Here is a 22,040-nt window from a genome sequence, read left to right on the forward strand (position 1 = left end):
TTAGCTACTTCAAACCCTCCAACTGGCTGGCTGCTGGATTTATGGATGGCTGGCTGGCTAGTGGCTGGATGGATAGATGGTTGGTAGGCTGGCTGGCTGGCTGGTTGGATGGATAAATGGCTGCCTGTCAAGATGGATGGTTGGCTGACTGGATGGATGGCTGCTATGAAAGGGCTGAGATTCCTTCACAGGAAGTTGGGCTAAAACAACAAGCTACAGGGCTAGAATGCAATTTTGTCCAACTGCAGCTAATTGATTGGAATGTTGTGTAGCCTATTTCATGTGTGTGTTTGTGTGTTATTTCCACTTTTACTATTCTGCCATTCTCCTTTCTGCCTCTTGACGGTACTATAATTTACAGTAGCCTACTTAAAACCGGTGACAGATTTTTATGATTTCCAATAAAAGACTTTCTTGAATGGTTTACCCTATAACCCCGAAACTATTTAGATGAAACGGGGATGAATTGAGAATTATTTTGAAACCATTCCCAACGTCTAGTGTTCAAATAAAACAGTATCAGTAAGGATAAACTGCAACATATCTTATCATTGACACATATTGGATGAACATTATCAGTGCTTCATGTGTGCTTTCATGTGAAACATAATGCCCTACCTCGGAAAGAATGCGTGAGATAGTAGCCTATTTCCAAATGTAGCTAGTCTAGTATGTTCCAACAGAAGGTTATGGCAGGCCTGTCCCCTCCCCCACTCCTCTACAATAACCTCCCTTATCTCACCCTCGCTGCCCCATGTGAACAACATATCCTTTTCTGGCTACACTTACAAGATGTGCCATGCTCCTTTCTTAGAAGATGGTGGGTAGTATGAGAGCGGCACTGTAATGTACAAACCAATGATGATGTCAGCTTGTTATTGACTCTCCCAGGTCTGAATGACTGAGCAAAGGGATAGGGGGTGGGGTGGATTCTATCTATTGCAGTCAGTGACCTGCCAGGCAAAAGTAAGTTTACAAGCGAGCGTGGGGGATGGGTGGGATCCAGTAGACTCGTTTCCGCAGACATAATCTCTCCCAGTTGCTGCGCAGCTCTTAAATAGTTTACAATAATCTCTCTCTCCCCTCTACAGTCTGACAGAAGGAAAACTCCATGGGAATGGCCAGCAGCAGAAACAGCCATGGTAGCTATGGAAGGAGGGTATGTCGATATGGCAGTTGAAATTGACACCGCGCTCAGAAAGACGCATGTGTCTGTCGACCGTTAAAAATAATTCCTGACTTTTTATCTGAATGGATGGGGTGCAAATGTTTTTTTTTTAAGACGGAAATATTGAATTACATATTACGTAAGGTGTTCTACAGGAAATGCCTGTCTGTTGCTGCCAAAACCCCAGTCCAGATTCAGACGAGGGAGAGAGGAGCGAGAAGAAAGAGCGAGAAAGGGGGAGGAGATGCAAGACTGTCTCTCTCTCATTCCCCACCACACATTAAACAAACACTGCACAGTACTCAAGTGCCTCGTGAGTTCCTTCTATGGCCTCATTTCACATCTGTAGAAGTACTACAGATTGATACATTATACATTACAAGTCTTTGGGATGATTTTTCATCCATTGAGTTATGTCACAACATTGAGACATGTCAGTATACAATATATCAAACATTCAGTGTCCCCTATTCTGGTGTTTATTGGCAAGGTTTATGAAGGCAGTGACTGGAAAAATTTACAGTCATCGTATTTATCTTTGAATGTGTCCCTTATAATCAGCAAAGTCTTAAATCCGTTGTAAGATATTAACTGTTGTTTAATCCTGGGGTGGAATCACTTCTGAAACATAATTCCTCATATTAACAAGAGCTATGATTTTGCTTTCCTTTTGCTATGGCATTGAATGAGAACTGCCTACCATCATAGTTAGCCCTAAAAAGCTAGTTCCTTTGTCTGGCTTGGCGTGCACTGTAAAGCCTCTCTCCCTCCCCTGGTCCTGAGATGCTATCTCAAGTCTTCTCAGGAACATTCTCACAAGGCTGAAGCAGATGTCCCATTTGTAAATGTTAATGTGAGGAGAGTTCTCAGATCGATGCAGAAATATCACAGGCCTGGCTCACAGCGTATTGACTAGAGACTGTAGAGTATGCAACTCTCTCTCTCTCTCTCTCTTGCACTCCCTCCCTCCCTCTCTCTCTCTGTCCCCCTCTCTCTGTCTCTCTCTCTGGCACTCTGGAATAATCTAATCACTTATCCGCAGCAGCAGTTTCAATCCTAATGATTAAGGTTATGCTTAAATCATACCTCTACCCAAACCAGACAATTACAGAGCACTTCATGAAGATGAGGTCTAACGCAGCTTTGTCACAAAGCCATGTGCATTTTTTTTCGAGGCAGCGCGTCTTATTCAGACACAGAAAAGGCAGTTGTATCAACATGTGTGTGTACGTGTCCCTTCCCAAAACCAAAACACACACACGCACACAGAAAGAGTTTCAGCATTTACAATGCTAATGCTGAACTGCTTGTGCCTTCAAAGCAGAACGGGTAGCCAGAGATAGCTTCCTTTTAAACATAGAGGTTATGTCTGGCTGTCAGTGTGGGGGATGGGCACACGTGTGTGTGTGTGTGTGTGTACGTGAGTGTGTGGGGGGTGATCAATGGTGGGCATTGTGCGCGGGGGTAACTAACGACCTAGGGAGGACGTCTTCATTGGAGAGATGCTGTATGGAGGCTCAGGGTCAGGCAGGGCTGGGCCACCCTCCTCCTGGGGAGGCCCATTGAGCCCAGACCCAGGACTCTCATTAAGAAGATATGGCTAAGTGAAAACAAGGACAATACTCCTATCCCTCCCTGCCTCCTTTCTCTCCGTCTCACCCACAGAGTAGGACAGAGAGATGGCCATGCTGACACTGATAGACACACACACACACTAACACACACACACACACACACACAGACTTCCCGTTTTCTGGTGTGTGTGTGTGTATAGCCCATTAATCTGCCTGTGCTCTGCCCAGAGGTGCCTCGTGAGATTCAAGCTCTCTGCCTCTCGACACTCCCCCAGTCCCTGTCCACTTCCAGGCACTATTTACATTCATGCCGGGTACTCCCTGCCTTTGTGTTGTGTGTTTGTGCATGTGTGCATGCCTGTCCATTTCAGGAAAAGGTGATACATCGTATTACTCATTGGTGTATTGTTGCCCCTCCCCCAACGTAAATTCTGGGAAATGATTATTATTTAAAAAACATCATGCCTTAAAATACAAGAATGTAAGTACTTTCTGCAGTGTAGAGGTTGAGGTAATATATGATAAATATTCGTTGTGTCTTTTAATCCACATCTAGGTTAAGTGTTTTAAAAAATAAATCTGAAAAATGTCAAATGAAAATGGAATTAGAGAGTAACCTAAGGGCTGTATTTTCTTAATGGATACCTATGGTATTTGTAATTTTATTTGAATAGATTGTATTTTTGCCATTAATGTAGGATATAGTAAATCATATTTATGTAGGCTAGATGACAACAATGATGCTTTTTAGTGATGTCTTTTTTTTCTACACAACCATAAGTATTGACTATGGAAACGTCCACAAATGTCCGATTTTGATCAAACTCATGTGGTTATATCATAATTCAGTCACAATTTTCAAAAACAACAACAACAAAAAAACATTTCAAACAACGCAGGCAATACTATTTCACACTGCGACACCCATTTTGATGTTTGTGTGTCTTTCCTACGGCTTCTAGAGCTGCAGAGAGAAATTGCCTAGGCCTGCCTCATTTTCGCCTGTCGAGTCACCTCCTCGGTGTTTCAGCGTCTGAAGCCGTTGGCTGGTTCTGAACGTTTTGGCTCTTTCTCCACTAGCAAGCAACCTTACAATGTACCCCAATTGCTCTTCTTTCTAATTTTTAGAGGGATTTATCAATTTATACACTTATGCAATTTAAACACATCGCTCAATTGGGATTTTATCTACCAAGTCGCTATCTCGGATTGGTTTTATAACGCTTTATTGTGACGATATTATAGAGAATAGCGGAGCAATAGGAGATCCCATATAAGGAGCACTGGAGAGAAGACACCCCTTGTGTGATCTGGATATTTAAGTAAGTGTTTTCTTGGCTTTTCACGGCGTATTGGTTCGTATAAAATATACCACGACTCGTATGGATGTATTACTACCGTTTAATGGTCATTTGGCACAGTTAATGAACTGTTTTGGCCGTTTATTTTGATGATTTCACTAGGTGGGGGATGGGCAGCGTGAGCGTGTGTGTGCGCGCGCTTATGCATGAATGTGTGTGTGTGTGTGTGTTTGTTTGAAACTGAGTGTGTGTCAGTATGCGCGCGGTGGATTTGAGAGCTTGCTTCCTACAACTTCACAAGGTTTTCTAGCTTTGTAGTAAGACTAAGCAACACCAACTTTGTCCTTTTTAGAGTAGTTAAATTATTTTTGTTTAGCCAGTCAGCTAGAGCTAACTAATGCTCCATTACTGTACAATTTAGAAGCATCTACAGTTGCAATAACTAGGCCTAGCTTGACATCACGCATTTACAAGCATGTTGGGGATATTTTACTTTTTAACTAGTACACGTACATTTACTGGTGACTTTTATATGCCTAAAGTCTATTTTACAAACAAAATGGAGCTTATGAGACAGTTTGTACTGTGACATGCAGCTGGCACTTTCAAAGCTACGGAGTGGGGGAGGGGAAGTTAGAATCACAGACAGAGCCATTGGCCTCGCTACTGTAGCTAGCTCCATTTGATGACACTGTAACCTAGGTTCACCAATAAGCTCTAAATAGTGTAGCTAGATTGATAATGTGTCACAATGTTATTAACCCCAAAAGTATAGTGACGCAAGACGTGTGTTATGTGGCTTAGTTTAAGCAAAACAGACAATATAATCCAGTCAGTGTTATTTATGTCAAATGTGGTTAGGGTTGAAGCTATCCAAAGAGCGTGTTGGTTTCTGAGGTCGCACACATGATGCATTTGAATGTTTATTCGGATCAGTTCAATTTACTGTAATCAACACTGCGTTGCTCGTCCTCGTGGTGTCATTTCCCATAAACACGCATTTGTTTAAAATAAATAAATAACTATCACAGGCGTGAAGTTTCACTGGCCAGCTGGTTTAATCAGAGATGTGTCTTTCTTGAGGCCTAGCTAGCTGGCATTCGTTTGGAGTAGTAGCACAGTTATGTAACTGGTGCTTGACAGTGTGTATGTCCACAGAGAGAGGGAATGAGTGGGGGAAGGGAGGAAAGCTAGGATACCACTAGGCAGTCTCTGAAGGACCCACAGAACAGATAGTTCCACCGTAGGTGTCTGTCTATCCTGTAGAGGGATTCATTTTTCCACTGTTTATGTTGTTGTTGGTTGTTATTACTCACTACAGTGTTGCACATAGGTTTGGATGGCGGTCCTCCCATTAAAGAAGACTTGGGATTGTTCAGAGTTCACAGCCTTTAAGAGGTGTCTCGGTTAAGAATTCAAATGACGTTTGACCAAATTGTTTCAAATACCGCAAGTTCTTTGGCTACAGATTACATAGAGGCTTTCTGCCCCTTTATCCCCAGCTTTGTGTATGTGTGGGTGTGTGTGTGTGCGTGTGTGTGTGATGACCTGGGGTCAAGTTCAACATTCTGAAGAATGCCCCTGAGCCTAGGGCCTTGCCCCTCCTTCTTTTACAAGGCTGGATCCTTGAAGTATCAATGCTAGCTAGTCTCCTAACTGCTGCAGTAACGTCAATGGCAAGACCCGGTTTTGTGTCAAACTGGTTTTGTGGTTACTCGATAGTAAGCCATGCCAGGCACAGCCCAACAATACACACATAAGAAACTGACTGACTTATATTTGACTATTATATGGGGCAGTAATAGTCATTTGTGTGTGAACTACAAATCCGCCTACCTGTTTTTCTGCTGTGGGCTAATGGTTTACAGTGGCTCAAGCATTATTCTATACTCACTTTCCATAATATAAACTGTAGGATTATTTACATTTACATTTAGTCATTTAGCAGACGCTCTTATCCAGAGCGACTTACAGTAAGTACAGGGACATTCCCCCGAGGCAAGTAGGGTGAAGTGCCTTGCCCAAGGACACAACGTCATTTGACACGGCCGGTAATCGAACCAGCGACCTTCTGATTACAAGCCCTACTCCCTCACTGCTCAGCCACCTGACTCCTGATTATGTTGATTCTGGCTAGTCAGTGGTGCTACCTGGAAATAAGCTCATGCTCTATGGAAGGTATTCTGTTGACTTTGGATGTGGTCTAACTCTGGACTATCCATGTGTGTTGTCCTAAAAAAAAAACAATGTGAAGAGTTGATTTTCTGACGTTTCTTTAAAATGTGAGTGAAGGGAGGCCTCTCTTTTATGGTCCTAATGCACTGGCAAAGGGGAACCTTAAATACAGATGAGAAAATAAAACTTGTTGTGTAAATGGCCACTGTGCAATGTTTCTGTGGCCACACAAAAGCTTGTTTATGGTTTGGTATTTTCATACATTTTATTGGCTGAGATCAAACGTTGCAGGTTGATTTCTGACTTTGAGCGTCTGATGCAAATGATAAAAGATAAGCATGTGAAAAAAGACAGGATGGAGAATTTGATGACTGGATGGCACCAGATTCTTTTGTAACTCCTAAACATTGCATACATTTGAAACAATTATCTATTTTTGCTAGACCAATGACTCAATCACAAATCATCAATTTTTCCAGGCTACAAACCCAGATATACATGTTCCTCCTACCCTAAATAGAGGAGTTTATTTTGCTGTATGTGTGACTGTAGTCCATACCTCACAGCATGAAATCCATCCATTGATCCAGTAATGCCTGGTATTTGACTAACCATTATATTCTCCTAATTACTAGTTTATTCTCCATGTATCAGGCCAGTGGCATTGAGATGGAAATCTCTGTGGCAGCATGTGAAGGCAGTCCAAGCTCAGAGGCAGCCCTTGCTGGATTAATGGAACTGAATGGCCCATATGTTACCCAAATGTCAAGAGATCAATACAGCGTGAACATGAGACTAGTTGCTGGGGGTTGTGATGTGGTATTATTTAAAGAGATTTAGCTTGTGGGTCCCTTTTTGTTTCTTCTCTAGGCAGAAGCAGGGGTCTGATGTGAATGCCAAGGCCATTTTGTATTACAAGCTTCATTATGCTTTTAAGGGGTCCAGAGCTTTCTGGTACCCTTAGTTTTGACAGCTAACACAAAGGTTGCAAATAAGATAAGCACTGCTTCCTTCCTTTCCTAATGGCTGTGTTGCTTTGAGGATTTTTTTTTTCTTCTTCTAGAAATACAAGGGTGATTTAATCTTGGTATTCGTTTTCAGTCATTAAGAGTGAATTTAGTTTGATTTTGAACCTGAGCTTGACTGAGAGACCATGTAATTCCATGGTTGTCATAACTCCACAGGCCGTGCAAACGTCAAGCCCCTACAGCTCACTTCCTAAAGATGGGAGTTGTGTAAATGGGTATTACAGAAAGATGACACACTTTCATGTGTCTATTTGGAGTTGCGTAACCCCCCACCCCACCCCCCTTCTCTCGATTAGATGGTAACCATGGAAATGCTGGCCAAGGGTGTGTGCGTTTGGTTGACATGTCGTGAGGGTCCACGGGAGGACCTGCTTTCTCCCTCTTTCTCGGAGCCTGTCTCGCTGGCCAAGTTGCCTGATGAGCTCAAGCATTGTATCCGGGATTGGTGAATGGCCAGTGTAATACAATCCTCATGGTCTGTACTACATTGTTGGGGAAGGTGTTGGGGATGGGCTGGCGGCTTGCAGGCCTAACTGGGGGCCTGTTGTCAAGCCGACAGGCTTTCATACAGCAGCCCCAGTATTAGGACAACAAATTAATGGATTTATCATATCACAACCAATATACTCATAACTGCATGATGAATGTACAAGTGTAAGATATTTACCCCTGATGAACTGTTATGGACCTTGCTCACTCTGATTGTGGGAAAGAAGTATTTTTGCTTGTCTTTAGCTGCAGCTGACTTTCATTTTACTTTAATTTTTAAATAGGGCTTTAATGGGGACAGTCGATGAATGGTGTGTTGTCTTGTCTCTCCTCAGGGTGAAGACGTAATATTGGCATTGCCAGTCAATCTGAATGACAGTCGGTCACATGGTAAGCAGTCCATTTCAAGTTCACCCTGTTCGAAGTTCAGCCACTATGGTACTGCCATAGCACGGCAAACAATACCATAGTAGACAGTTGTCCTTGAGCTCCCCCTGAATGCTCCAATTGTTCATGTTATACCATATAGGCTATGGGTTGCAAATAGTTTGCATAGACCAAAAGTTCCCTGCTTGCTGAATGTTTCATTCAGTTGCAAAGAAACTGAGTGCCTGAGGCTGAATATAACTCTGCTAACAGTGAGTCAGAGGGGACTATCAACTGAGATGTAAATGATTTTGGTTTTACCAAAGGAAGCTTTTGCTTATTATTTTTATATAAGCAGTTAAACCTTGTTCCAATGGCAGACAAATAGTCTGAATACAGGACAAACCCCAATCATGTTTGCCTTTCAAGAAAGTGTGTTTGTGAAGTAATTCACAAAAAATCTGGATCGAGTCAGGTTGAAGTCTTACTAAAATTAAACCTTACCTTGCCTTGCCCTAATCTCTACAGCGTGTAATCAATACAGCCTATTGTTTCTTAATTTACATAAAATATGTTTGTGCTCTTTCCATTCCCCTCAGGATATGGACTGTAAGCCTCTCAATCATTGTGTCACCTGCAGCTTGCTTTTTCCGCATCAAAATGTGTTCCACGTAACACTATTATTTATGTTTTATGTGAATAAATCCAGTTTAAAAATGTGAGTTAAAAATGTGAGATGAAATGTAAATAGCTCTCAGCTAAACGCCAAAGTACCACAAAGATTGAACAGATAACTTTGCAAGTGTGGACCTGCCTACATTTATTCTGTGTTAAAAAATGTGCTTGCATAGCAACGGTATGAGATACTGCATGTCTGGGCAATTCATGTGAAGATAGTGTCAAACATGGATTTTTGGAAAATTCTCAAATATTGTAATTGTTATGGTAATGTTCATGAGAAATATTCACAGTATATATGGTCTCTACTTGTTTGTCTTTGTTGAGCTTGTTGTTCAGCACTATTTTGAAAGTAATGTATCAGTTGAGTCAGTTGTCAGTTGAGTAGCATATCTCTAACCTCCCTGGTTGTCCTTGCAGGTGCTGAGAGTCTGGGATTACACCCCTACAGAACAGATTGGAGAAGATAGACCTGCTGCTGTGGTAAGACTTCTGTAGACGTTTGATCCATGAATCAACCGTTTGTGTTTGTATCGCAGCCGCTATTTTATTGCTAGGCGCACAGCTTCACCCGTATGATGTCAGCTCCCTCCCTCCCTCCCTCCCTCCCTCCCTCCCTCCCTCCCTCCCTCCCTCCCTCCCTCCCTCCCTCCCTCCCTCCCTCCCTCCCTCCCTCCCTCCCTCCCTCCCTCCCTCCCTCCCTCCCTCCCTCCCTCCCTCCCTCCCTCCCTCCCCCCCTCCCCCCCCTCCCTCTCTGTTGGAGGGTTCTGCTGTTTCTAGGTGAGGTGTGTTGTTGTTGATTTTTTTTCACCTATCTGTTCCTTTTCTTTCAATTACTTTGTGTCTTGCTTGACCTTTGTGCTGTAGCATATGGATGAAGCCTAGGCGTCTGTCATGCAGTGAGACAAGGAACAATGGCAGCCAAACTGCATAGCCTACCACACAGGCAGATTGTTATAGATAAGGAACTGGAACTGGTGTTTCCTGCTGAAAGCTGAACGATGGCGGGGTTCAACTACAGTGGAGACAAAGATAAACTGATTTGGAGGTGGAGGGTGAATGTTATTATTTGCATGGTGTTCCATTTGAAGAAATTAAGTCTTCACTGAGTGAATATCGCTGCTGGTTACCAGTTAAGTTGACTGTGGTACTGATTTGAAAACACATATTAGCTCATGTAATGCAGCGTGTCATATGTAAAGGTCATAAATGCGATCAAATGTCTGGGAGGGATTACAAGGGTTTATGAAACAGCACACCAGAGCACCTAAAAAAATACATACAAATCTGTAGAGGTTTGATGCAAGTCTGTACAAATGGATGAAGCTGAGTCTATTTTTATGTATATCTCATGTATATCCTTGACTAGACGCTTGTGGTAGGTTGCTTCTGCATTTTACTGCATGTCCTACTCTTGAAATACCACAGAAATATGTCAGGCACTTGGGTGCGTTAGTTGGCTCCGACCCATCATTACAGCCTTCAAAATTTCACACCTACACGAGCAACTTGTCCCAAAGTAACCTCTCCGTTTGTGACCTTCACTTTAGAGAGAGAGTGAAAGAGAGAGTTGAGTTGCAGAGCGAACCGCTCTTTGAAATGGCTCCTATCTAATCTCTCTGACATGCAGCCTGCCCTTGTGGGTGAAAAGGACTATAACCAGCAATGGCAGTGAGATCACCACGGTCAGGACTACTCACTTTACTAAATGGTGCTTATCAGGTGCATGGACGACTCTTATCGTGGAGGAAGTCTAAAACTAGCAATCATAAACAAGAGCAGTGTAGCTAGGCCCCTCCTCTGTTTGGTTGATCTAAACTAGTGTCCCAATCCGTTTGGTAAAGTTTAGCAAAGCTCCGCAGCTAGTTGTCACCAGACAGGCCATCACGTTTCGCTTCCCAGGCATTGCGGTGGTCTTGGTAGCCAAGTAATGGGTTTATACTAGCCACCCTGTGTGTCGTTATTAGCCTTATCTAGATTCCCAGACAGCGGGTTGTTTTTGGTAGCCTCGCCAGCCTCGTTAGGTTGTTGATACGAGCTACCGTGGCGGCAGAGGCAGTGGGATTACAGTAGCAGCACATGTGACTATGCCCTCGGTGACCCGTGTCCAAATAGACCCGGGAGTTGACACGGCAGACACACACATGCTAACATGCATGCTAGTGCCATCTGTCACCTCCGAACGTCGTCCTGCTGGTGGGGGAGGAGGGTAATGTACCCTACAGTGTTTCTAGCATTCTAAACAGAAAATGGTGGTTTCCCTTTGCAGCGTAATTGCTATGTAGCTCTTTAAATGTAGAGTCTGGCGTGCTCTCATTGGAAGGCTGCTACAAAACATGAACAGCTCAGAAATGAAGTGAGGCTCTCTGAAAATCGACAGTCTTCCCTTGCTGGTTCAATATTTCCACTACTGCAGATTAATCTCACAGTAAAATATTACACATTGGCCAACCTGTAGACCAGTTAGTTTTCGCTGCCTGGTTATTGGATGCAATGGCTCGCTATGTAGCTCGCGGTGAACCTATCTTATGCGTACCCCATCTATCTCAATCTGTAGGGACACGTCCAGGCTGCAAGCAAGCATGTGGTTGTAATCAACTCGGCTCATCCTCCCTGTCCCAGTGGACTGATCAGGCAGCCTGGGCTTTGATATCTGTTTTAATAGTCGCATCTGACGTGATGTAATGACGGGGGCACGGTTTGGGTTGCCGTTTTTTTTGTTGGTACATTTTGAAGCTGTGGAGCTAATCTATTTAGTGTGCATGCATTTGGCCTTCAGGGAAATCATGTTTGACTAACTGCTAGGGTGGAGTAGCGTACTGTCTGACTAGTGTGGTCTGCACTAAGCATGCCTCTGGAGATTGTAGTTTCAGGTTAACTAGGGAGTTTACTGTATGTGGTCAAACAACTCTGACACGTCTAAGAGACGTCTCGAGGATACGGGTTAATGAACTGTGGTGAGTGCGCAAACTGTCGTTTTGTTTTTAATCGTTGTTTGGAAAAGACCAGTGCAACTCAGAAAAACTACAAAGCTATTGTCTGACCCATCACTGGGTTGATAAGGTGTGAATCTAGATCATCGTTAGTTGAACGACTGGAATCAATCGATGCATCACCACTGTGAAGTTGCTTCGTGTCACCTGACACAGACAGAGACAAAACAGCAGATGTATTCAACAGGAAGGGAAAGTGAGATTTTATTTCTCTCGCCCTCTCCTTCTCGCCCTCTCCTTCTCGCTCTCGTGTCTCCACAGCTGTGCTAGGGACTCTCAAAATAGATATGCACCACCTCGTGCCTGAAATATGGCCATGAAAAAGGAATGAACATACCAAACGCTCTGTTAGAGTGGAAACAGCAGTGACTGAGTATTCAGTCACTGTTTGCAACTAAACCACATCCTATGCTCTATAAAAGGATTGTATACATGTCTTTACCTGACAGTAGAACAGTCCAAAAAGGTATTTTTTCATGTTTCACACAGAATCATTTTTAGGTAAGAAATTGCCATTTTGGGTTCCAAACAGAAGGTTCTAGATCTAACCAGGGTTCCCTCTGGAAGCGTATAGATAAGGTTGCTGTTGGTTCAACAGCACATTCATAACATAGCTTGGTTTGAAATAAGAAAATACTTCTAATTTGCCTTATGCCTAGCCTACATATGGAATGTTTGAGATAGCATGTGATCTCAAGGTGTTGAAACAGAATCATAGAGGGTTGTATGACTTCACTGACCCCAACCCTTTAAAACACCCCTATAGTTCTTAAAAAAATATTTAGTCAATGACAGATTGGTGCTTTGGCACCATTTCCCCAGGAACCAAAATGATATGGTATCAAATGATATAGCAGAGTGTCCTTTCAAACAGGAAAACACATGTGATCACTCTGGAATTATTTTTGTTTTAGAATGTAGCGTAGTGCAGCTAGTAGTGGTAGTTATGCAATGTCCTGACATGGAAATGAGAACTCGACAGTCTCTTAAGAGCAGATGCCTTCCTCCCTCAACAGATTCCTCTCTGGAAGGGCTGGCTGGGAGCCTGGATTTGTCCAAGTGTGGCATGATTGGGATTGCTCAGCAGATAGTGTAGGTCTGGCCTAGTTATAGGATCTGGTTCTAATTATGAACACTATGTGGTTGGAAAAACGCCCCTTTCTACCCTCCCAAGGCTCCGACCTGCGATGTTGGTTCGCGGCTCAAAGCAGGGGGGGGGGGGGTTCCGCTTCGACTGGGCCGAGGTGGCATTGTAGTTGTGTAGTCAGGGCAACCGAGGCAGCTCACGGGCGTTGATCTCTAGAACGCAGAGCTGCTGTATGTAATGTGCCATCATGGCTCCGATCCAAGGCTAATCTTCATTAGCCAGGTCCAGCCGAAAAGCTTGGACACAAGCAGACATATTATGGGATGTTCCATTTTTTGTTGTTGAAAAATGACAAACAAGTGCCATCACGATTATCGATTGTGTTCAACGTTTTGACTGCATTTAATACTTTTGTATTGAATACTTCTGTGTTCAGAAGCATTAGCCACTGGCGTCACTGGTAGGGGGAAGAATATCTTGAATTTGGCTGTGGCCCTAATTTTCCATATCAGTGCTTTCTCAGTCCTCTAACTCCACCGAGGAGAGTCAAGCTGCACTGTTCAAGGCTGTGGTAGGCTATCTGTCAGGGCTGAGCTCAGGGAGAGATTTCCCTCCCTCCCTCGCTCCCCCATCCCCCACCTTCCCATTGTCAACACAGGAGATCCTGGCTCGGTTCACGACTCAACAGCGCCACTGCAGTGGCATGGCGGCCCTAGGTACTGCTCCTTGTTATGGCGAACACACACAGCATTGCTGTTGTCAAACAGTTTCCCTAGGGTGAGATAGCCCAAAGATCTTTGGAGTCTTGCAACGTCTTATCCGGGTCTCTAATGCACATTTCACACAAAATACCCTCCCGAACTACAAGCTTTTTGTTGTGGAAGGTACACTCTGGGGAAGGGTTCAGTTCAGTATGTCACGTGTCTGTTGTGTGAACAGTGTTGGTCAGCAGCGGAACGAGGGGGTCCCCTTTGACCTCTGACCGAGAACAGTGCTACTCGACGCTGAACAGTGACAGTGTGGGGAGGTGCATTTCCTCCCCCAGATCCTAGTGCATTCTGCTGTTTGAAGGATGACATGATGACTGGGTCTTAAATAAAAAAATCTCTTTCTCGCCCCTTCCTTCTCTCCTCTCTGTCTCTCTCTCTCTCTCTCTCTCTCTCTCTGTCTCTCTCTCTCTCTCTCTGTCTCTCTCTCTCTGTCTCTCTCTCTCTCTCTCTGTCTCTGTCTCTCTCTCTCTCTCTCCTCTCTGTCTCTCTCTCTCTCCAGGCCAGTGTCCTGTGTGCTGACCTCATGGTGTAACCCGGTGTAAAGATGAGCATAAGCAGTGATGAGGTCAACTTCCTGGTGTACAGATACTTACAGGAGTCAGGTATGCTTGACGACAGCGCCCTGACAACCCCCCCCCCCCCCCGGGGGGGGCAGACGGCTCAAGTTCAAGAGAACTACAAAATATTTGTTGTAGTTCTCTTTCACCACATCATCAGAGCTTTGTGAAATGAATAAAAGTAAAAAGGAGAAATATAATGATTCATAAATATAGTTTTTGTGGTGCAGTTTTTTTAATCTGTTATTTATATATTAAATAATAATGTTGTTTTCATCTTCAGGCTTTACACATGGCTATAGTAACATAAAAACATCAGGCTAAATCCCTACTGTGGTTTGAATTGTGGTTTGGGACTCTATTGTGAAATGTTTTGCTTCTCAACCCTCCCTCCTCCCCCCTTCCTCCTCCCCCCTCCACTCCTTCCCCCTCCCCCCCCTCTCCTCCCTTATCCTCCACCCCCTTCCCCCTCCCCCCTCTCCTCCCTTATCCTCCACCCCCTCCTCCTCCCCCCCCCCCCTCCTCCCCCCTCAGGGTTTTCCCACTCTGCGTTCACGTTTGGCATAGAGAGCCACATCAGCCAGTCCAACATCAACGGCGCGCTAGTGCCCCCTGCTGCTCTCATCTCCATCATCCAGAAGGGCCTGCAGTACGTAGAGGCTGAGGTCAGCATCAATGAGGTGAGTCAAAACACACACACACACCTCTCTCTCACACAAACACACCTCTCTCTCTCACACACACACCTCTCTCTCACCCACACACCCACACACCTCTCTCACACACACACACACACACACACACACACACACACACACACCTCTCTCTCTCTCACACACACACACACACACACACACACACACACACACACACACACACACACACACACACACACACACACACACACACACACACACACACACACACACCTCTCTCACAAACACTTTTCTATGTTATGCTTTTCTGTGTGTGTGTGTGTATGAGCGATATATATAAATAGTTATATTAATACATAAACTATCATTATAATACTAGTTTTTTTTCTTCTAAATACTGAAAGCAACAAGAAACTTTTCACATGTATCTTTATTATTTCCTGGTGTAATGGTCCAGTCAGTAGAGTGTGGTGTTGTTAAAACCCTCCCCCCTCTCGTCTTCTCAAGGATGGAACGCTGTTTGACGGGCGGCCCATCGAGTCTCTGTCGCTCATCGACGCGGTGATGCCCGACGTGGTCCAGACACGCCAGCAGGCATACCGTGACAAGCTGGCCCAGCAGCAGACGGCATCTGGACCCCCGGCCTCGGGGGGGAACCTGCAGGGGAACCCCAAGAACGGAGAGAACACGTCCAACGGGGATGAAAACGGAGCCCACGCCTTAGCTAGTGAGTGTATACTACTGTAGCATACTGTAAGAAATATTAATATCAAGTATTGCGCAGTCAGTCGGTGAAGAAGTTAAGAAAGCTTTATTACTTGCGGCGGGCCCACAAGGAGACAAAACATCATGGTGGTCACAAAGTTGTGTGTCAGCATGTTGTGCTACCTAATCATTTAAACGAAACCACTCTCCACAGTTCACACACAGGCATGCAACGGTCACATGGCTCTTTTTTCATTGGCTCCATTGCATAGCTTCAACTTTTCTGAACACATACTCAGCTAGTCAGTGTATACTATTGTAGCATACTTAGCTAGTGAATATATACTTCTACTGTAGTATACTTATTTAGCGAGTATATACTTCTGAGGTGGTATACCAAACTGTTTTTGTGTAGTGCTGACAGGTGTGCTTTCCCCAGACAACCATGCAGACATGATGGAGGTGGACGGGGATGTGGAGATCCCACAGAACAAGGCCATGGTCCTGAGAGGACACGAGTCAGAGGTCTTCATCTGCGCATGGAACCCTGTCAGTGACCTGCTCGCCTCCGGGTCAGTCTCCCTCCCTCCCTCCTTCCCTCCCTCCCTGTCTCCCTCCCTGTCTCTCACTGTGCACTCCCTCTCACTGCACTGTGCTCTCCCTCTCTTTGGGGTTCACTCTAGCTCAGGGGTAGGCAACCCTGGTACTCAGGTGCCGCTGTCCTGCATGTTTTAGATGTTTCCCTGCTCCAGCACACATGATTGGATGGTCAGGTGGCTGAGCGGTTAGGGAAATCGGGCTAGTAATCTGAAGGTTGCCAGTTCGATTCCCGGCTGTGCCAAATGACGTTGTGTCCTTGGGCAAGGCACTTCACCCTACTTGCCTCGGGGGAATGTCCCTGTACTTAGTGTAAGTCGCTCTGGATAAGAGCGTCTGCTAAATGACTAAATGTAAATGATTCAAATGAATGTCCTAAAACATGCAGGACAGCGGCCTCTGAGGACCAGGATTGCCTACCCCTGCTAGCTAGTCCCTCTGATGTTTTGGATTGTTCCAGAATGATCTGACCCCCTTCCTCCTCCTCCTCCAGGTCCGGGGACTCGACGGCCCGTATCTGGAACCTGAGTGAGAACAGCACGTCTAGCTCCACCCAGCTGGTGCTGCGCCACTGCATCCGGGAGGGGGGCCAGGATGTCCCGAGCAACAAGGACGTCACGTCGCTAGACTGGAATGTACGAGCAGTGCTGCTTACACACACACACACACACACACACACCTTTAACCAATGAATGACCCTCTAATGAGCTCTCCCTTCGTCATGTGACAGAGTGAAGGTACACTACTGGCCACAGGCTCGTATGACGGCTTCGCCAGGATATGGACAAAAGATGGTCAGTCGCAACTTCCACCCGCCTCTAAATCTCAGATAACCTCTTATAGCTTGACTGACCGCGTAAAAGCAAAATCTGAAACCGTGTGATGAGAATTCACAGATGATCTTTGTGGCCTCCAGGTAACCTGGCCAGCACATTAGGCCAACACAAAGGCCCCATCTTTGCCTTGAAGTGGAATAAGAAAGGCAATTTCATCCTTAGTGCCGGTGTCGATAAGGTGAGTCTTATTTATATTTCAAACACTTTTTTCCCCCTTGTTCTTTCGGCTGGGTAATTTGCTTGTGAGGTACTTTTGAAACGGTTTCCTTTCGTCTTTCAGCTTAGATGATACTGTAGAAACTATGACAGTCTGAAGTACTCCGGTTTTGATATTGCGTGTCTCTCCCCCAGACGACAATCATCTGGGACGCTCACACAGGAGAAGCCAAGCAGCAGTTTCCCTTCCACTCAGGTAACGGAGCAGGATTTCACAGCAGTGCACACGATACGACAAAACCTTCCTTTCCGATCTCTGTAAATGGGTCTGTTTATTGACGACATGAATATCGATCACCCCCCTTCCCTGTGTGTCCTTCATTCCTCCCCCCCCCTCCCCCTCATTCCCCCCCCTCCCCTCCTTGATGCCCACAGCACCTGCCCTAGATGTGGATTGGCAGAGCAACAACACGTTTGCGTCCTGCAGCACAGACATGTGCATCCACGTATGTAAGCTGGGCCAGGACCGGCCCATCAAGACATTCCAGGGACACACAGTGAGTACGCCCTGCTACCGGCTCTCTGCACGTGTGTGTGTGTGAGTCTTAACCCTGCGTGTGTGTGTTCTCGCGTGCCTCCTCTCGGCCTTCACTAAAGTGCATCTCCTCCCTCCAGAATGAAGTTAATGCAATCAAATGGGACCCAACTGGTAACCTGCTGGCCTCCTGCTCAGACGACATGACCCTCAAAGTGAGCACCCGAACCTGGCAACCCTGACAAGTCTGCTGTGGCACCAAACCTGGCAACCTGAGTCTGCTGTTGGCTCCCGCTAAGAGCCTGTCTGTCTGTTCTAGATCTGGAGCATGAAGCAGGACTCGTGTGTCCACGACCTGCAGGCCCACAGTAAGGAGATCTACACCATCAAGTGGAGCCCCACGGGGCCTGGGACCAACAACCCCAACGCCAACCTGATGCTCGCCAGGTAACCCGGGGGGAACACATCTGTGAAATATCACAAGTCAATCAATAAACATTTGCATTTAGCAGACGTTCTTATCCAGAGCGACTTACAGTAAGTACAGGGACATTCCCCCGAGGCAAGTAGGGTGAAGTGCCTTGCCCAAGGACACGTCATTTTGCACGGCCGGAATCGAACCGGCGTCGTTCTAGACCGATTCCCTAACCACTCAGCCACCGACTCCCTGTCATGATTGTCACGAGTGATTAATTGAGAGAACACTACCTACCCTGTTACATCCCGGACGCCGTTTAAGGCGAATCCGACACCGACTGTCTCGCTCTCTCCCCCCTCCTCAGCGCGTCGTTCGACTCGACCGTGCGCCTGTGGGACGTGGACCGGGGCATCTGCATCCACACGCTGACCAAACACCAGGAGCCCGTCTACAGCGTGGCCTTCAGCCCAGACGGGCGTCACCTGGCCAGCGGCTCCTTCGACAAGTGTGTCCACATCTGGAACACTCAGGTACGGGGGCTCCGGTCGCCCAGCCGCGCGTCGGCGTGGTGTCATTTGTTTTTGTTTGGGATGTGAGAACGTTTTGTGTTGATCTCTTGAAAGAAACGAAAGTTGTTTACTCGAATACAGTGTTGACCTCTGTTGTTTTCTCTCTCTCTCTCTCTTTCTCTGTCTCTCTCTGTGTCTCTCTCTCTCTCGCTGTGTCTCTCTCAGACTGGTGCTTTAGTTCACAGTTACAGAGGGACAGGGGGCATATTTGAGGTGTGCTGGAACGCAGCAGGAGATAAAGTGGGAGCCAGTGCGTCAGATGGATCTGTAAGTACCCATCAACCCTCATCATCTCTGCACCCACTTCTGAACATGTCAACCTTGTTTCTATTGCTATGGGAACGAAATACAGCCTTAGACCCCTTAATTTATTTACCTTCAAAGTTGTGAAAATGTGCCCCAAAAAAGAAACGTTGGCTAAAATTGTTACTTTTGTTTCCAGGTTTGTGTATTAGACCTTCGGAAATAGTTCTGCTGCTTGTTGGAAGCCATGGACCGACTATGAATGTGTACATAGCCAAAATGACTGTCCCTGCCCCATGTACTGCTCACTCACGCCCCCCAGACCCATGGCCGGCCCACTACAGACAGGAAGCAGGAAGCAGGAACAGGAAACGAGCACCCGACACAGCAGGTCCAGCAGGAAGGAAGGAAGGAGGTGTCTATTTGTGCAGAGACTCCTAACAGAGACATGAAAAAGGACACAGACACAAAAAAAGAACTGAAAAAAAAAGAAAAAACAGATCCGTATATGTACCAAAATTTGAAAGCTATTTTGCTTTTTTTGATCTTTAAAAACCATGCTCATCAAAACAAAAACACAAAAAAAAGATTTTAATCTTTGTTTGTAGTTCAGTCTCTGTGTGCAGACATATCAGCTTTCCCAGCCCGGCAACTGGATAGGTTTTAAAATAATGTTTATTTTATTTCAACTTTCGAAATTTTCATTTGATGGAGGGGGTAGGAGTCACAGCTGCATGGTGGAGGAATCCTCTTTGTACACACACACACATACACGTCATGGATGTCTGCTTTTTGGGGTAAATACAATGTGCAGACTCACCAGCCCCTTTCATTTGTCTACATTTTTACATTGTAGTTTTTACTGTTGACATCCATCGGTTTTACGGTTGACATCTAAATGCAGTAGTTTTTTTTTGTTTTCTTCAGAAGGAGAAATGGATTCTTTACTAAAACGACATGGGCACACATGAAAAAAGATGCATTGTACACCTAGATGCTTTAAAACCATTGACATGGCTCTTTTTGCGCACTATTGATGGAGCTAGAAATATATCCATGATTCCCCAGACTAATGTACGGCCAGAGCTGCCACTTGGAAACATCCAGCATGTCATTGGTTGAAAGAGTAACCAATGGTTGTTCCCTGTCCTGTGTGAGGGAAGTGAAATGTACAATGCGTTGCGGTTCACCGGTCAAACAGGCACCCTTATATAGATGAAGAGTTAAAGACTTGCTTTAAGTTAGCTTTTTCTAATGAGAAACATTTGTTAACGACAACTGGGAAGGCTGTGTGACAGATTGATGCAATTGAAATGTGCATGTTCTGGTGCACCAACAGACCATCCATCACGTTTGACAACTGGACAGCCACTATTAGCCAAGCTAATTTCACCTTCTCGACCAAATGACGAAACAACTCTCTAATCTTTGTCCCACACAAGTTCCCTGAGGGAAAAACGTGGGTGCAGTCGGACTAACGTCTTAGAGGAACCTGGGAGTTCACCACGCATGTCTGTGATCGTCGCTACCTTTTTAGAGGTTGCTTCGAAATATCTGCGTACGAGGAGAACTCAGAAACAACACTATGTGTTGCAGCCGTGTCAGCCAGTGTTGGGTCTCTCCCCGAACATGTACCCAAAACTATGACATTCAACGCGTTTTTTTTTTTAAATTTGCAATTGGATCAACTTTATCATTCACCGATTCGTTCTAGATATTGTGCTGAATTTCATGTAGTTGAACTATTCACAGATCAAAGCTATCGATGGGTTTGAGCAAAATCAGAGGGGATCAGTCGCCATGGCAACGTTTCTCTGTTTTTTTTGGGGGGGGGGTCACAAGTTACTGTATTCTCTCTGTACTTGTGGGAAGGTAGTGGCTAGATAGATGAAGTCTATTTCCGGGCTAAAACGACCCTAGAAGATCTTCATAGAAGACGGTCTAGTCCGGAACACGGCGCAAGCCTGGTCTATTTATTCAGAACAGAAGATCTCCACAGACACATTTTGACGTCTCAGACTTGTCCAACTCATCGCCAGGGAAACCAGAACCTTGTCTTTTAGTTTGAGATTGGCTTAATACAGATTTTTTAAAGATTTGGGCCTCAAATTAGCGATGAGATGGCCCGGACCGAGAACAAACTCCTGGTCTAGAAGAAAGCATATTGAGTGGGTACCACAACACCATTTCATCGAGTATGCTTCTTTCTGTTAGTCCAGCAGTGTGTTCCTGTCTAATCTCATACCATGTGCTGTCCCATTGTCCTCTACATTACACACAGTTGTCCTGAGGCCAGTGTCTTGTAAAGGTCACCATCTGGACATCACTGTGCATGCAGGAAGGCGATGGGGGTTGTGATAACCGTCATGATAACTGTCCTTGTGCGTGCTTTCATCCTTCGTAATCACGACCTGGACTACTAACAGTCCCCGTTAGGATGGGTGTGGATGACCCCCCCCCCCTCCCAAGGCATTTTGTACTCTAAAAAAAGAAAGAAAAAAAACAAAACTTTTGTAATTCATATTTCTTTGTAGGTTTTAAAAACTGAGTTGAAAATTGATTTATTGAAGATAATCGTGTACAGTTTGTTCCAGTTGAATGATTAGTATTTTTTGGGGGGATTCCACAAAGTATCATGACTGTCCACACCACCCAACTCTTGGTTTCTCTAGTCAAACTTTGCTTTGTCTTTTTCTTTGCAAGTTCTACTTGCATCGCATCGATCTGTTGTAATTTGAATCAGATCAGAAAAAAAGTCCAGAATAAAATATATTTTGATATTAATCGACGTTGACTCTTAATGTATTGGAGACATGTAACATTAACAGCCATATGTCAAAAGTTTGTATTGGTGAGGTGGGTGTGAATGTGTGGGTGAGTGTAAGCAAAATGTCTATTTACAATTCCATGTGTTTATTTGTGTTAAATACATTCATGCTGAGAAGGACATGCTGGTGTACAGTGTGTATATTCATCTACAAACAGACATAAGTAAATTTGAAATATTTCAATAACATTTGAGGTGCAATTGATTTAACGCCTGAAAATGCGTTCAACGCGTACGAATTTTGTTAATTGACTTGCCAAGAAGACCATCATTAGGTAGTCTGAGCCTACTGAAGCTTAATCAGGCACACAC

At 45.0% G+C, this 22,040-nt stretch overlaps 1 protein-coding gene across 3 annotated transcripts; it reads left to right on the top strand.

Annotated features, from left to right (window-relative positions):
* Positions 1-3,817: 3,817 nt before the first annotated feature.
* On the top strand, positions 3,818-21,685 carry tbl1xr1a (TBL1X/Y related 1a). Of its 3 annotated transcripts, XM_067229750.1 has the most exons (18): positions 3,818-3,838; positions 3,988-4,064; positions 8,071-8,125; positions 9,200-9,262; positions 14,129-14,231; positions 14,721-14,866; positions 15,350-15,569; positions 15,987-16,119; positions 16,638-16,779; positions 16,875-16,938; positions 17,061-17,158; positions 17,332-17,392; positions 17,572-17,693; positions 17,812-17,886; positions 17,991-18,118; positions 18,454-18,619; positions 18,824-18,925; positions 19,101-21,685. In XM_067229750.1, the coding sequence occupies exons 5-18, from the start codon at positions 14,174-14,176 to the stop codon at positions 19,125-19,127; spliced, it is 1,542 nt and encodes a 513-aa protein (XP_067085851.1). In that variant the 5' UTR covers positions 3,818-3,838; positions 3,988-4,064; positions 8,071-8,125; positions 9,200-9,262; positions 14,129-14,173; the 3' UTR covers positions 19,128-21,685. The 3 variants fall into 3 exon arrangements, with proteins under 3 accessions (XP_067085851.1, XP_067085849.1, XP_067085850.1); XM_067229748.1 differs by having other exon boundaries at positions 3,821-4,064; XM_067229749.1 differs by lacking the exon at positions 8,071-8,125 and having other exon boundaries at positions 3,821-4,064.
* Positions 21,686-22,040: the final 355 nt, after the last annotated feature.

This window comes from Osmerus mordax, chromosome 26 (genome assembly GCF_038355195.1).
Source record: "Osmerus mordax isolate fOsmMor3 chromosome 26, fOsmMor3.pri, whole genome shotgun sequence".
Classification (NCBI taxonomy): domain Eukaryota; kingdom Metazoa; phylum Chordata; class Actinopteri; order Osmeriformes; family Osmeridae; genus Osmerus; species Osmerus mordax.

Excerpts from the sequence above, each read along its gene's own strand:
- tbl1xr1a (XM_067229750.1), top strand. The coding sequence starts at position 14,174 with ATGAGCATAAGCAGTGATGAGGTCAACTTCCTGGTGTACAGATACTTA. Across the intron at positions 14,867-15,349 it reads CTGAGGTCAGCATCAATGAG|GATGGAACGCTGTTTGACGG; the intron begins GTGAGTCAAAAC and ends CGTCTTCTCAAG. Across the intron at positions 16,780-16,874 it reads TCACGTCGCTAGACTGGAAT|AGTGAAGGTACACTACTGGC; the intron begins GTACGAGCAGTG and ends GTCATGTGACAG.